Genomic DNA, 15,125 nt, shown 5'->3' with positions numbered 1-15,125 from the left:
ACAATGGATAACCCACAATATATTTTTCATAATTTTCTCAATAAAATATCTCATGTCAATTCACTCGTACAAGGCAAAATTTTCAAAAGCATGAAACATACACATGTAAAGAAGTGGTCTGAGTATAAACATATATAACATATAACCCAATCAAAGTCAATTTTGTAGACAGATTAACACTATAATACATGACCACACAGACACAGTAACTAGTTATTCACTTTCTCAAACACAAAATTTCTATTAAAACACTTATTTGATTAAAATATATACAACAAACATTTTAAACAACTTGGCCATTAAGCATAAACAATATCAGTTTTTAACCTTTGATTGGCATGGACAAACCGAAGCTCAAATTGAAAAGTTTCTAATGTGTTCAATTAAATAACCGAATAATCTACACACAACAAGGAAATTCACATTTTATAATTTCTCCAACCTCTAAACAAGGCAGCATACTTAAGAAAAGGAAGGCCACTTACTAAAGCATTTTCTACAACAAATTGATTAGCCTTATTGTTAATTTCATTCAAATCTTACAACCATTACGAAATATTTAAGTTCGGCTTAAACAATGCATATATCTAGAATACAAAGGCATGGGATAATACAAGTATTCATATGCCAAAACTAACTTTAACTAGTTTCACAACTACAGACCGACACTACAAAACAACGCATTCAGTATGAAAATGGATACATGGAAATATACTAACATGCTTGGATACATAAAGATGGATCATATTCATGTCATATCAGTCAAATGACAATGCATACTACATACACAAATATATAGGATTATTCTCAAAACTCATAAAATAAAGTTAATCCCTTAGCAAATAATATGTGTATACAAGTGTAAACACCAATTTGATCAATGATATCTTTATCACATAAAATAAAATTCTTATAAGTCTTATCAGTTAAAAAAAAACTTTCTAACATATGATATACCGCCAATTGATATCCACAAGATCCATATAATTCATAATTCAATGATAAAACAAAATTCCACCGATATGATTATATATGTATCCAAACACAGCAACTCAACATTTAACGAACACATTAAATTCCCACATAATTTTCATCTATATTATAATCCAAGATATAGCCATCAATTAAAGGAAAACAAGATGTGTACCTTAATACAAAAATGCCACACTTGAGCATGCAATCAGATTCCCAAGCAGCGGTAATGTTTTCTCTTAACCATAACTTTTGTAATATCCCAATAATTCATCTGCTTAATTCCTACTTGAATGATCCCTTCATAGCTCTCATATAAGTAACTCGACAATTCAAAAATTGACTATGGATTGATCTGAAAATTAGGGCACAAAAAAATCATATACCATAAATCCTTAAGATTGTTGTAAAAATTAGGAATAAATTATCTCTATAAATAATAATTTCATATAAATAAAAGCATCAATAAAGTATTAAAGAGAATAAATAAGAGAGATTTAAGAAAACTTATCTTTGCTTAATATTGTTGTATAATTTGGTTGCTGAAATAGTTCTATCAACATCCTCCACCAATACTTCACAAGACACCTAGTAAACCGATAGATAACCTGAGGCGTGACGAAGTCACTATCCTTAAGGATTTATCCGCCTCATAAGCGCATATCCTCCCAGGATACAACATGTTCTTCTCTGACATGAATTACGTCAGAGGCAACAGAACAACTCGAATTCGCTAAACATAGGAAATGCAACCCAGAAATGTGTATAGATTGATTAAATTTGGTTTTTGTTTGTTTAGTATAAATCTCCAAATATATAATATGAGGGGATTTTTCTCTACGTGATGTGTAGAGCTTTTCTCAATCTAAAAATAGGTGAGCTACTAAGAATTGGCTATTAAATTAAAAGGGAGGGTTGGATTTTTCATTTGATACTGATCAACGTAAGCATGTTAGCATTGCCTATCATTCTGCAAGAATAATATTATATACAAAAATGTAACCGATGAGTCAACTAATAATAAGTGCTTAAAATTAGCTAATAACTAGGAACGTTATAAAATTTATTTGACACATTTGCAACATTTCTTTTGAATTAAAACTATGTCCACAAAACCAAGTCAAACCTTACAATTAAAATATAATAATAATTTTTTTTAATTAAAATATCTTTCTATATTTCTCAATTAAAAATTTGGAACACAAAATATATGAAACTTTTGAAATATAATCAAAATTTACAACACCTAATGTGTGGAAAAAGTCTTTGTATTATGGATCAACGGTCATACTCAGCAACTAGAAGGTTGGGCTAACACATATCAAATGAGCCTTCCTAAACGGTATGAATGGTTGAAGTTGAGAAAAACACAAGAAGAGGGGGAGTTGAATTGTGTTAGTTTTTTCTTCTTTTTAACTAAATTCAAAGTTCACCTTCTCATAGAGTTCAGAACCTGAAGCAATGTTCAGAGTTAAGTGCAACGAATATTAAATATATATATATATATATAGAGAGAGAGAGAGAGAGAGAGAGAGAGGGGGGGGGGGGGGGGGGGGGGGGGGGGGATGAGACACAAGCAATTATCATGTTTCCTTCCACAATTCAGACGTAGTCCAGTCCTCTTGTCACTTAGAAGATATATTTCACTACAATCTCATAAGATTTCAATTTCTCAAGCACACAAGCAAGAGACTTCTAACAAACAAAAATTACAAAGAAATAATAGTTTGGTTGACCACTTGATATACAATCATAGGTGTTCACAAATTCAAAAATGTTCAGACTCTAGACTTAAGAATTTCTAAGATATGAAAGTTAGTAAGAAATTCTAAGTATTTGATGCGTAGTAAATATGAAAGAATTTTGACACTTGCGAAATGTAGTGTCTTTCCTTCATCTTCAAGTCTTCATTCCTTTATATAGAGGTGAAAAAAAAAGACGTTGAGAGTGTGCCAACGCATCAAAGTGTCGTTTGAGAGGCTAGATAAACCATCATTGATTTTTTGCTTGATTTGGTTAATGTCCTATGAAGGAATGAATTTGAATCCTTTCCTTGAAGAGGAATTAACTGTTCTTTTCCAAAGAACACATGTGTAGCTTCGTACACATTGCACATGACAATGTTGGAGGTAGTGAAGGTAGTGGTCGTACAAAGTTTCCCTTCTTGTACTATCACTTAACAATGACATCCATTGACCTTATGATATCTTCAGAACCATTGGCTTGATCTTTTGAATATTTTATACTTGATCTTCAAAGCTTCAACTCCTTTGTCCTTTAACTTGATCAGAGTTTGTCCATCAGAGTTTGGGAAAACATCAGAGTCTGAAGCACCTTCAGAGTGTGAAATATCTTCATAGTCTGGATGATCTTCTGAGTCTGACTTCTTCAGAGTCTGACTTGTAATGTATCTTCTCATGAAAATTCTTGATCTTCAATTTGTTCTTTCAAAACCAATACTTGATTAAGACATAATATATTTTATTCTATGATTCTTCACACTTGAACAAATATTAGCATATCCAATTGAACTTTTAATACTTTATTATCATCAAAACTTAAGAGGCATTGTTTAAAACTTATTTTGTTCCAATAATCGTAACCTATATGTCCTTCATCCTAACGTGTATGGAGCACCACCGGTTGATATATGTGAGACTTCAATAGGAATGACAACGTCTTTCATTAGACAGTAAAATGACATGAGGATACATGACATCATGTAACAAGTCTCTCAACAACTTGCTGACATTGTTAAACTAGTGGTTCATAATAAGTTTAAACAAGCCAAAGAGTTGGAGGCTATATGAGTCGATTCACCTAACAGTTATGTCATCTACACCCCACAATGAGTGCAAGCAAACAAAGGTCACGCCGGCGGTATTAATCAAAGATAGATCGGAATGCATTATTTATGGAGTTGTAATCATTAAGACAAATGTTGTCTCAAGAAAAAAAAAAAAAAAGGACCTATTGATGTATTAAGATTTTTGACAGGCATTGTTTGTTTTCATAATACAATTATTGCATATAGAATTTTATTAACTATTTATGTGACAATTTCTCATGCTTTTTAGAATTGAAATTCTTGAAGTCTTACTTGCGATCTAGCATGTTACAAGAAAGACTTAATGGATTAGCATTGATATCAATTGAGAATGATCTTTTTGAGAAAATACAATATGAAAAGTTGGTTGATGAATTTGCTTAAAAAAGTGCTAGAAGAATAGCTATTTTTGAATAGTTCTAAGATTGATGGTAGCTTGAGTTGTATTTTGATGTTATTGACTAGAATATAAAATCAAATTTTGACGGTATTAACGTTATTTAAAGGTTTGGATGTTATTTATAATTTACATCAACAAAATTTGTACTTTTTTATTAAGTGCCCAATTTCTAAGATTATAAAAGGGCCTACAAATTGTTTAAGACGGTCTTGTTGATGACGTATATATAATGTGGCATGTGTGTTGTTATAAGCAAAGTTTGATCAGTTATATCACGTGATAGCCTTATATGATAATGTGTGGTGATAATTAATGTGATTAAGTTGGTATAAACGAATATTGTCGATTACCCCTTATACCATGAATTAGTGATGATTCTGATTTGTGTTGCAGATGATGCTCCTAAGGAGTATCCTACACCAATAAGGGGATGTAATAAATGTTAAGAGTCTTGAATTGTGGATATTCCTTTGTCATCATATAGGTAGGGTTTGACAAGCCTAGTGATTTCACGGAAGTACTATTGAATAAGCCATAATGTGCATCTTGGGTTGAGGAAGGGGTCTATTAGGGCAAGTCATACTTTGAATAGTGGGTAAGGGCAATTCTAAATTGTCTGTAAGGGCAATACTAACTCTAAATTGTTCGTAAGGACATAGCAAACTTTGAATTATCTGTAAGGATTGGACCAATCTTGAATTGTTTGTTCATGATACCAAATAGCGTATATAGAATAGGTCATGGATAAGATTGTAGTTTATTGTTACTGTTTTCTTATGAATGATTAATTTATGATAGTACATTCTTGAAATTCTTAAATAAATGTTATTATCTGACAATTTAATTAAGACTAAATTGGATGGAACTGTGATATTATATTTGTGAAGCTTTTTAATATCATGTTTGTGATATGATACATTCTTAATTTGTTTACTTACGTGTTCTTTTTACTTATATTATACTATTACATATTTTTGAAACTCACCATTCGATGTTTATATTTTTCTAGCTTTGGTCCTGCATTTGTTAAATCACACTTTCTATAGATGCCTCCTTTGAAGACTTTATTATTTGTTTGTTTTATTATTTTGCGATATGGTCAACTCTAGTCAATGACACCGGGTAGAGATAAATGTATTATATTTTACATAAGTACCTTTTATCAAATTTTTTGAAACCTAAATAGATTTTAAATGTTAGGTGTTAACCCAAATTTATTACGAGTAATTTTTTAAAGGATTCAGTATAAATTGAATACATTGTTTTATCTTGGTTTTCGGGTGTCAAACATTGATTACGTTTGAACCTTTTAAACCGGTGATATCTTATTTTTTCTTGGGAAGGGAAAAAGTAAGCAAAACCCTTGAGAATCGAGGTCCGGGAGTTGTTTTCGCTACGGGAAGGTGTTAGACACCCATAACGACTATAGTATCCTATAGGAACCGTCTTTAATTTCTACGCGCGCGCTTCATTTTTAAATGCTATTTTGAAAGTATTTATTTAAGCCTAAGAGTTTCTAAGTGAAGAATTGGAGGGAAAAGAATGTGTTTGGATTTTTATTTTAGTTGAATTGAAGGAATTTTGTTCCTTGCCTACGTACCCTTTTAAGGGATCAAATCCACCGTAGTTCTCTTCCAAAAATGTTTTTGTTTTTGTTGGTTGATTTTAAGTTTGAAGATGGGATTTTGAAGAATAGAAAGAGGCCTTAAAGGCATGAGATTGTAAAAAATGGTGAGGTTTGATTAGTTATTTTGGAAAAAAGTCAAGTATGATTACAATTCATTGAAATTTGATTAAGAAAATGAAAAAAGGAAAATACAATGGGATTTTGATCCCAAGGTTTATTTTGAAAATGGTTTGAGTGATGTTGTTCACATTTTTTTGGAAAATTGATTTTTCTAAGTATAAAGCCTAAACATTCATCTAAACATACAATCCTAAACATACATCTAAACATGCATATTCTAGCTATATACCTAAAGTGGTGTGTGTGCATGTGTCGGTGCTTGTGTCGGTGTACTTCATTAGAGTCCATTGTCCTTTACATCATTGGCCTAGATACATTCTATGGTCTTGCAAGAATTTAAATTGCATGAAAAATAAAGTACGAGAATTACAAAGCCCTAACCTTACATTCTATTTGCTTACAAAGGAAATATAGAAAGAAAAAAGAGAAATATGCAAGGTGAATATGCAAGATGCTATGGAATATGAGACATGAAACAAAAGGAGTTAGTAGCACAAACGAAATAGAAACAACACACTAAAGGCATAGTAAAGTAAATGTAACTTGAAAATGAAGTAACAAGAGAAATTAACTAAAAGTGATGAAAGAGACTTGACATTCCTTTAAAATCATTCTAAGGTATAGTTAAAGGCCTAAATCCTCATGATATCAGAGAAGTTTTAAGTGACTTGGTTCAAGGAAAAAAAAAAGAGAATTAAGATCATTAACTACACCAAAGAATATAAAAATTGCAAGTTTTTCTTTTTAGGCACCTTATTTTACAAGATACTTCACATTATTTCACAAACACAAGATTCACAAAGACTAACTCAAAGACAGCAGGTATACATCATATTTAAAAGGCGAATTTAATCCAAAAATTACGTGCTCAAGGCCACCATTATGTACCAAAAATCCAAGTTCAAAATCACATCACAAATTTCACAAAAGTCTTACAAAACAAAGCAAAGATAACAAAAACAAACACACATATTTTTGAAGTAGGTCTTATCATGCAATTATTTTTCAAACGATAGGTCTCAAGTATCGAAACTACTCACACAAAAACTCACACAAACTTTTAGAGGTTCTTTATTAACAAACTTTAGCAAGAATCAAAACAATGAATTAACAAGAGCACGAAACATTTTCCATAGAATTTTATCAAGATTAACATACGAATAGTATCAAGATTCAATCAAAATAACGAGTTAGACATTCACAAGTTTTTTGGAATTTTTTCATGCAATTTTTAAACCAACAGTGGTGTAAACATCAATTAATGGTGGTGCATTTAGCAAAAAAAAATGTGCAGAAAATGAAATCAACAAATAAGGCCCAGGCTTACCAATAAGAACAGATCAAGCTTCCCTGCTTCCAATCGCAGGATCTCTTCGTTGCTTTCTTCACAGGCGTACCCTTAACACTCTTCGCTTTCGGCTTCACAACAGCTTTAGGCTTCGCCGCTGCTTTTGGCTTTGCGGCAGCTTTCGGCTTCACAGCAGCTTTCGCCTTCGGCTTAGTTGCAACCTTAGCGGCTGGCTTCGTAACAGCCTTAGCCTTCTTAGCAGGAGCAGTAGCGGCCTTCGCCGGAGCAGTTTTCGCCGCCGCCGGAGCGATTTTGAAGGAGTTTTTCACCTTCACGAGCTTGCCAGAAGCCACAGATTTCTTCAGATGAAGAAGAATGAGTTTGCGGAATGTTGGAGATAAATCCTTATGCTTCTCTTCGATGAATTTCGTTATCGTGTGTTGGCTTGAACCAGTTCTTTCTTTCAAACTCACAATTGCTTCAGTTATCATCTCAGCGTAAGTAGGATGAGAGAGAGGCTTCTTTGCTGCTGCGGTTTTCTTTGGCTTGGGCTTGGTCTGAGCAGCGGCAGTGGGAGACATGGTTGAGACTTTGAGGATCGGAAGAGAGAGAAAGAGAGTAATCGTTTTAGAGAGAGAAAGAATTGCAGAGAAGATTTGACGAGAAAGTTGTGTTGTGATTGTTGAAGGTGGTGATGAAGATTGAAGGTGGTGAAATGAATCGGTGATGGTGAATTCCGATGGAGATGTGGTGGTTGTGGGATTTGGATGATGAAGATGATGAAGGTTTGTGGTGGTTATGGAATTTGAATGATGAAGATTGGGTGGTGGTTTAGGTTGGTTAGGGTGGTTGAGTGGTGGAGGAAAAGTGGTTATGGTGGTGGAGATGGTTTGTTATGGATGAGAAAGTTAGTTAGAAGGGAGGGAAAATTGAGAGAGAAAATAATTAGGAATTTTGTGATTTTTGTGGAGTTTTTGTGAAAATGATTAGTTGAATCAACCTTGACCATGACTTTGACTTATATAGGTGATGTGGTAAGCCTTGGACCAATTGGAGTGGGACATGTGGCACTAGACTTGTAACAAACTCTTAAGGACCAATAGCATTTGGACACATGGCACTTGGACTCTAACAAACTTAAAAAGGGATTAAAATACAAATAACAAAAGTACAAGGACCAAAATGAAAATTAAAACTAAAATTGAACTGAAAGTAATAAATTGAAAATTAACGTAAAGCGAGACAATTAAACGCAACAAAGCAGATCAAAATGAATCAGCAATTTTATGTGAAATGACCAAAATGCCCCTGGAGGCTTAAAACGACTAAAAATGACTCAGATGAATTTTTAAAATGGATTTTTAACAAGGAATTGAAGCAAAGACTTATACAAACAAAATTAAAAGACTCAGAGACAATTTTAAGGGTTTAATCAGGGCTTTAACACATGAAAAGACTAAAATGCCCCTAGGGGCAAAACTGACTCAAAATGACTCCAAATGCAATTTTTGAAATGGATTTTGACATAGAATTGAGGCAAAGACTTATTCAGACTATTTGAAAGGACTCAAACAAATTTTTAAAGATTGAAAGAAATTTTAACATAGGAAATGACTAAAATGCCCTTTTTCATGAATTTTGCAAATAACATTGAAATAAAATGCAGAGAAAGATGTAATTGATCAGAGACATATCAAATGACTTGAAATGCAAGAAAAGAAGAATTGAGTTAGTATTTTTAGGTCCAAAATTAGGGTATAACATACATGAGTTGTGATATCTGTCTCACAAAGTTCTTGAAAAATCCACAATTTTAACAATCTTAAGTGACTTAAATACGTATCAACATTTAATATATTATTATGGAATTTAAGGTGTCACACAATCAAACAAAAAAACACTGACCTCTTCCCGGTCTTGGAGAGAACCTGTGCTAAACCCTAATGGACTACCAATATATTATTGAACCTTAAGGGTTTGCCCCCCCTCCCCCACAACTGCGATGATTACCTCAACACTAGAGACCAAATACTGGAGATATCTCTGAGCATCAACTACTAGGTAGCCCCATGATAACATGCCATCTTACATTATTTTTGGCGTATGCTTCCAGTCATCTTTGTTATGATTTGACCAAAGTTAGAAGAGTTTTAGTACAATTGTCAATGATTTAAAGGACATTTTGTAACATATTCATATGAGTCATGTAATTATAGTTTTCGGTAAACCAAACAATTCTTAGACCATTTACAATGGTCACCAACATTAAACACCCTTCAACACCCACTTTTTCAATTCCCAACACTCCACATCATCTTCTCTCTCTTAATTCAACACTCATTCAACTTTAACCTCTCCAATGGTTTTTTTCATTCAACACTCTACCCCACCACCTTTTATTTCTTATTCTTATTTAATTTTATATTTTTGTTTTTATAATTACATAAAATTACAATTATCGATTATAATTAAATTAAAATAAAGAAAAACTGAAAAAAAATTGAAACTAAAAAGAATTGAAACTAAAAAGTGAAAAAAATTTATTTAAATAATTTATTTATATTTTTGGGATCCATTTCACTAAAAAGAAGATTAAAACTTCACTTAGTTTGCTAATAGAAAGATATAATAAGAAGAAGATAGTGAAAAACTTGGTATTTTTTTCTGTGTCCAAATGAAATGAACCAAGTCTCTATTTATAGAGAAAAAAAAATCTTGAATTTTGATATATATATATATATATATATATATATATATTTTTTAAATTTTTTTTCAACAAAATAATTGATGTAGAATTATTAAAAAAAATTAAAAACAGACCAGCCAATACAAAACCAACACGCGTCCCCTTATTCCATATTTTCTTTCTTCTCTCTCCGTCCACTGACATTCCACGCGCTTCTGTCGGCGTGTTTGTTACACGCTCCATTTCTCACCAACCAAGCTGCGACAGGTGGCACAATGGAGCAGGCTTCAACAACGTTGAATGGATTCAACAACTCTCACCTCCAGCTCATCCCTCAACAACATTCAACACACCATTGGACAGGTTCCACTTGTTGAAAGTCAGATTCAACACCCTCATTGTACATGGTCTTAGGTGATTTTGATGTATTTCATTGAAAAATCATGTAATTCAATAAAGCAAAACACATAGTGAAGAATTGGGAAGGCAATAAATGAAAATTCAAGAGGCCCACCTATCCCACCAACCATTAGAAGTTAGAATGAAAATTCAAGAGGCCCACCTATCCCACCAACCATTAGAAGTTAGAATTTGATTCAGGTGACTTATCACACTCTCATTAGGGTGATACCATGTAAAATGTCTTCCTAAAAGAGGAAGGCCAAAAAATATGACGAACTTTCGAACCTTATTCAAACTTGTCCTCATGGCATCCCCATCTATCTTTCTCCTCTCGTAGTTGGACATGCAATACGGGTTCTACTCTAATGATGTTTTTAAAGTGAATACAAGAGAATTTTAATGTCTGATTGCCTATAAATTTTTATATGTTTTTAATTAGTAATCTTGTTCAAAATTAAATCAATATCTTACCCCACATTAGATTAGGTTAACCATGGTATACTCAAATGACTTGAATCGTCAAAGATGAAATGACAATTACTACTAAGTTTCGATATGAAAGCCGTCGTACACGTAGACTCTTAATATATATATAGTGGTAATATTGTAGTAACTCATAATGATGAATAAAAGAAAAGCTCAACGTGGCACACATTTTTTTATGGAACAACGTGGTACAAATTAAAATGTAACAAAAGTTACAGGAAAGAAAATCATAAAACACTATGAAATTTTATTCTTGGGACAATTTTACAAATAATTACTATTACTTTTGAAGCTTCTGTCTGACCAACTTGAAATAGAGATATTATTTTGGTCTTCACTTATTGTACATAGATTAAACTTATGAGAAAAGCTTAACTAGTAAAACCACCATCTGCAGCTATAATCTGTCCGGTGATATATGAAGCAGCTGGAAGACAAAGAAAAGCAACCAATGCTGATATGTCTTTAGGTTGTGCCACACGACTGATAGGTGTTTGAGACATTACAACTTCCATGACCTTTGGAGCATCGGGGTGTTCCTATAATAATTTGTAGAAGAATATATAGAAGTAAATTGTTACTGCTAAAAAATAAAATTGTTACTAGCATCTATAGAGATTAAGAAAAAATATTTTTGTATTCGATTATACTGCTTTTTGAAAAACAGAACCGACATAAATATAGAAGGAAAATGCTAACAAATACTTTTAATACATTGTTTAAGGAATCAAAATAAGTAACTTTTACGTAGATAATGTAATTATTACTTTGAAAAGTATTTGACTTGTATTTTTAAGACAAAATTTTCTTTATGTATCCCTTAAACCATGTTCTCAGGACACTTTTTAGCAAGACTCAATAGCACCATCTCTAACATGATTTCCATCAAAAGGACAAATTATATTATTTTAATTTTAAAAATAAAATTTTGGTTTATTTGAGCTTATGTTGATTTATCTACTAACATAAGCCATTTTAAAAAGTGTTTGGATAATTTGATAAATATAGCTTATCAAAATTTCATTAGCTGCTGATGCTCTATTTTAATAAGCCCAAACTCTAAGCTTAACATATAGCTTATGCAAATATGTGACTCTTTGCGATTCGAGGGGTAACACTTTTTTTTCGAAGCACATCTTTTATTTATATACGACTTCATCCGTCTTAACATTTTTTTTTTTGCAGGGGATAAAAATGTAAATATTGTTTTTTTTTTTGACAGAAAAAATATAAATATTGTTATTATCACAACATATGAGCACATGTATTTATTTTATTTTTTGGTAAGTAAATAGATCTATTGAACTTGTATAGGAAGCACTACAACAAACAAGCAGATCAGTCAGACATGCAGCCATGGTAAAATACGTAAATAAACACATGTTTTAGTTTTATGATTTTAAGTAAATATACATTTTTTGTCAAAAACAAAAGTAAATAAACATATTTTAAAGTAAACAATTCACTTTATAACTCTATATACCCTTCCTCTGAAAAAAAAAAATCTTTAAACATAAGAGAACTAATTAATTACTATAACAACAACAAGAAAAATCATACCAAAATAGACTCCAAAAACGTGGTCATTACTGCTCCAGGTGCGACAACATTTGCACGAATATTATCTTTTCCATATTCCAATGCTATGTTCTTGGTGCATTGATTAATGGCTCCTTTACATAGATTAATTTGTAAGCTTTATAATATATACATGTATACTAGATTTAATAAAAGGATATACGAAAATAATAAAACATACCTTTAGAGGCTGCATAAATAGAACAAAGAGGAAGAGGTCTCAGACCTAAAATAGAAGATATGGATACAATGCTCCCGTATCCAGATTCTTTTAAAAGTGGGTGTGCAAGTTGACACAAATGGTAACTAGATTCAAAGTTAATACCCATTATATTTGTCACATCTTCAGCAGTATATTCTAGCATTGTCTTAGGAGTAATTGTCCCAGCATTATTCACCTAACAGATCAAACATTTTTTTTTTTTTAATAAAACGTGCTTATATCAATTCATTAATAATTAGATGTTCAATACAACGAGGTACAATAGAATAGGTGGTGAGACTAACTAATAATGCGGCAACCTTAACAAGAGTGTGAGCTACCTCATTTGTTTGACGTCTATTAAACTCAACCTTAGAGTTTGTAAGCTATCAAACATTTGAGAGTTGAGACTTGACACTAATCATATAAATAGGAGTCAAAAGATAGACCTTAATATTTTATTAAATTGTAATAAAATATTATATATTCTTTTTATTACTACCTTCATCCTTAAAGATAAAACTCTGTGTTTTTCTTTATTCTTTTTTATAAGGCCTCTTTCGAATTTTATAATACATTAATTTTTTTTTTACCAATATAATTTTTGTAAACATTAACTTAATATTTTTTATAAAGGGTAAACTTGTGAAACAATCATAACTGTTAACGAAATTAATCAACAACCAACCTTTTCAAGTCCTCTTCTTTTTTGTTCTTCAAAATAGTCATAAATTAAGGACAGAGATAAAATTCATTATTTTATTGTAAATAGCAACGGATCTGAAAGTGTACTCCTCCTCGAGGTATTAGGTTCGATTCTCTCCGATATCGATTTAGCTGAGCTAATTTAGTTTCATATCGATTTAGCTGAGCTAATTTAGTTTCTCAAAAAAACAGCAACGGACCATTTTTAGAAAATTCGTAGCAGACAAACTTTTAATTATTTTACTAGAATATTAGACAAACCCAAATCATGTTGGTAGATATCGAACAAATACAAGAATGCTTCCATTTTAAAACATAACTTTCTCTTGTGATGCATTTTATATTATGCCTGTCTTTCTTGATAGCTAAAGTATGATATCCTTCTTATAATACGGTTTGAACATTTTTGTTTTCGAGGGCTATACGTTTTGAACTTTGAACATACACGTTTACTAATTTGTTGGTTGAGATAGAATTTTGTAAACAAGCTGCAATTAACAATCTAACTCAAGATTATATTAAATAAAATGTTTTCTCCTTAAAATATTTTTCTCCATGTAATTAATATACTATCGTTTTTCATTAGCCTTTTGTATAAAAAAAATTAAATGGTGCCTTTTGTATAAGTATTTTGATTTCATTTTAGTCTGTTTAATTCTTTTAGTTTGTATGTACATTTATATAGACAAATATTAGTTGTTACTAATTAGCATATTGTCTTAATAGTTATGGTTCAAAATCATTTTGCTCCATAAAAACTTGTTCAATTGACTATGTCGTCGATATTGTTAGGTTGAAATCTTTCATTCAGGTTAAATCGGAACCTCCAAATTGTCTATATTAGTTTCAAGTGGTAGTTGACACTTTCTCTAAAAAAAAATCATCTTGCAAATAAAAATGTATAAAATATCTTTTCCAATCTCCTTCGGATGTTTATATATAGAATCATGTCATGTCTCAACACAAACACTAGAGCTAGCAGTTGTAATATGCTTTTTTTTTTTCCGTATATTTATGTCCTTATCATATGCAACTAATTAAACATAAATAAAATGACATAATGATTCAATTTTAAATTTAAAGGTGACAACTACACTACCTATCGATAAAAGGTGAGTGAAGCTACCCATGTTGAGCTGACATCAATCAAAATGATTTATTTGTCTTCCACCATAAATAGGGAAAGACAAACAAATGATTTCTATTAGTGCAAACTCAGTATAAGTAGTTTTATCCACCAACATGTAAATAAAAATTTGACAAATTTAAAATAGAAGAAAAATTGAAAAAATAAAATTAAGCCAAAAATGACAATTTAAAAAAAAAAAAAAAAAAAAAAGGTATTCCTCTAATTGATGGAAATGGAATCTTACTAGAATATTGAGTTTTCCATCGAAGACCGAAGCAACAGTTTCCATCAACTTTTCACGTTGGTCACGAAATAATAAATCACAAGTTGACCCTGTTACATAAAATCCTTTGCCTTTCCACTCTTCCAAACATTTGTTAATGTCATCTTGATTTCGTGAACATATATGCACACTTGCTCCAAATTCTGCTAACTCTTCCACAATTGCATACCTGATTGATTATTCACAAAAGAAACAAAACAAAACAAAATAAAATTAACATGATAAATTACATTACATGTTCTCATTTGAGATATGATATTTGCATTAGAGAACTGACCCTATGCCTCGGGTTCCACCAGTCACTAGAGCAGTCATTCCATGAAGTGACCATTTTTGGTCTTTGAAATTCAACTTTGTGTCAACCATATTTCTGTTTTGTATGAGTGGATTCTTCGAATGAAAGAATCAAAATATATATAA

At 31.4% G+C, this 15,125-nt stretch overlaps 1 protein-coding gene and 1 pseudogene across 2 annotated transcripts; both read right to left on the bottom strand.

Moving 5' to 3' along the window:
- Positions 1-7,254: 7,254 nt before the first annotated feature.
- LOC146907622 (histone H1.2 pseudogene) lies at positions 7,255-7,916 on the bottom strand (annotated as a pseudogene). Its single transcript, XR_015020166.1, has one exon. The product of XR_015020166.1 is annotated as a histone H1.2 pseudogene (transcript).
- Positions 7,917-10,870: 2,954 nt separating this feature from the next.
- On the bottom strand, positions 10,871-15,125 carry LOC146907621 (tropinone reductase homolog At5g06060-like). Its single transcript, XM_085728926.1, has 5 exons — positions 14,983-15,125; positions 14,667-14,874; positions 12,568-12,784; positions 12,369-12,481; positions 10,871-11,347 (listed from the first exon to the last, which is right to left on the bottom strand). Exons 1-5 carry the CDS (start codon positions 15,069-15,071, stop codon positions 11,180-11,182), a joined length of 795 nt encoding a protein of 264 aa, XP_085585052.1. The 5' UTR covers positions 15,072-15,125; the 3' UTR covers positions 10,871-11,179.

Source organism: Medicago sativa, chromosome 7, assembly GCF_051527215.1.
Source record: "Medicago sativa cultivar Bolivia chromosome 7, Bolivia_mono, whole genome shotgun sequence".
Classification (NCBI taxonomy): Eukaryota; Viridiplantae; Streptophyta; class Magnoliopsida; order Fabales; family Fabaceae; genus Medicago; species Medicago sativa.
This window is presented reverse-complemented; position numbering and strand designations above follow the sequence as displayed.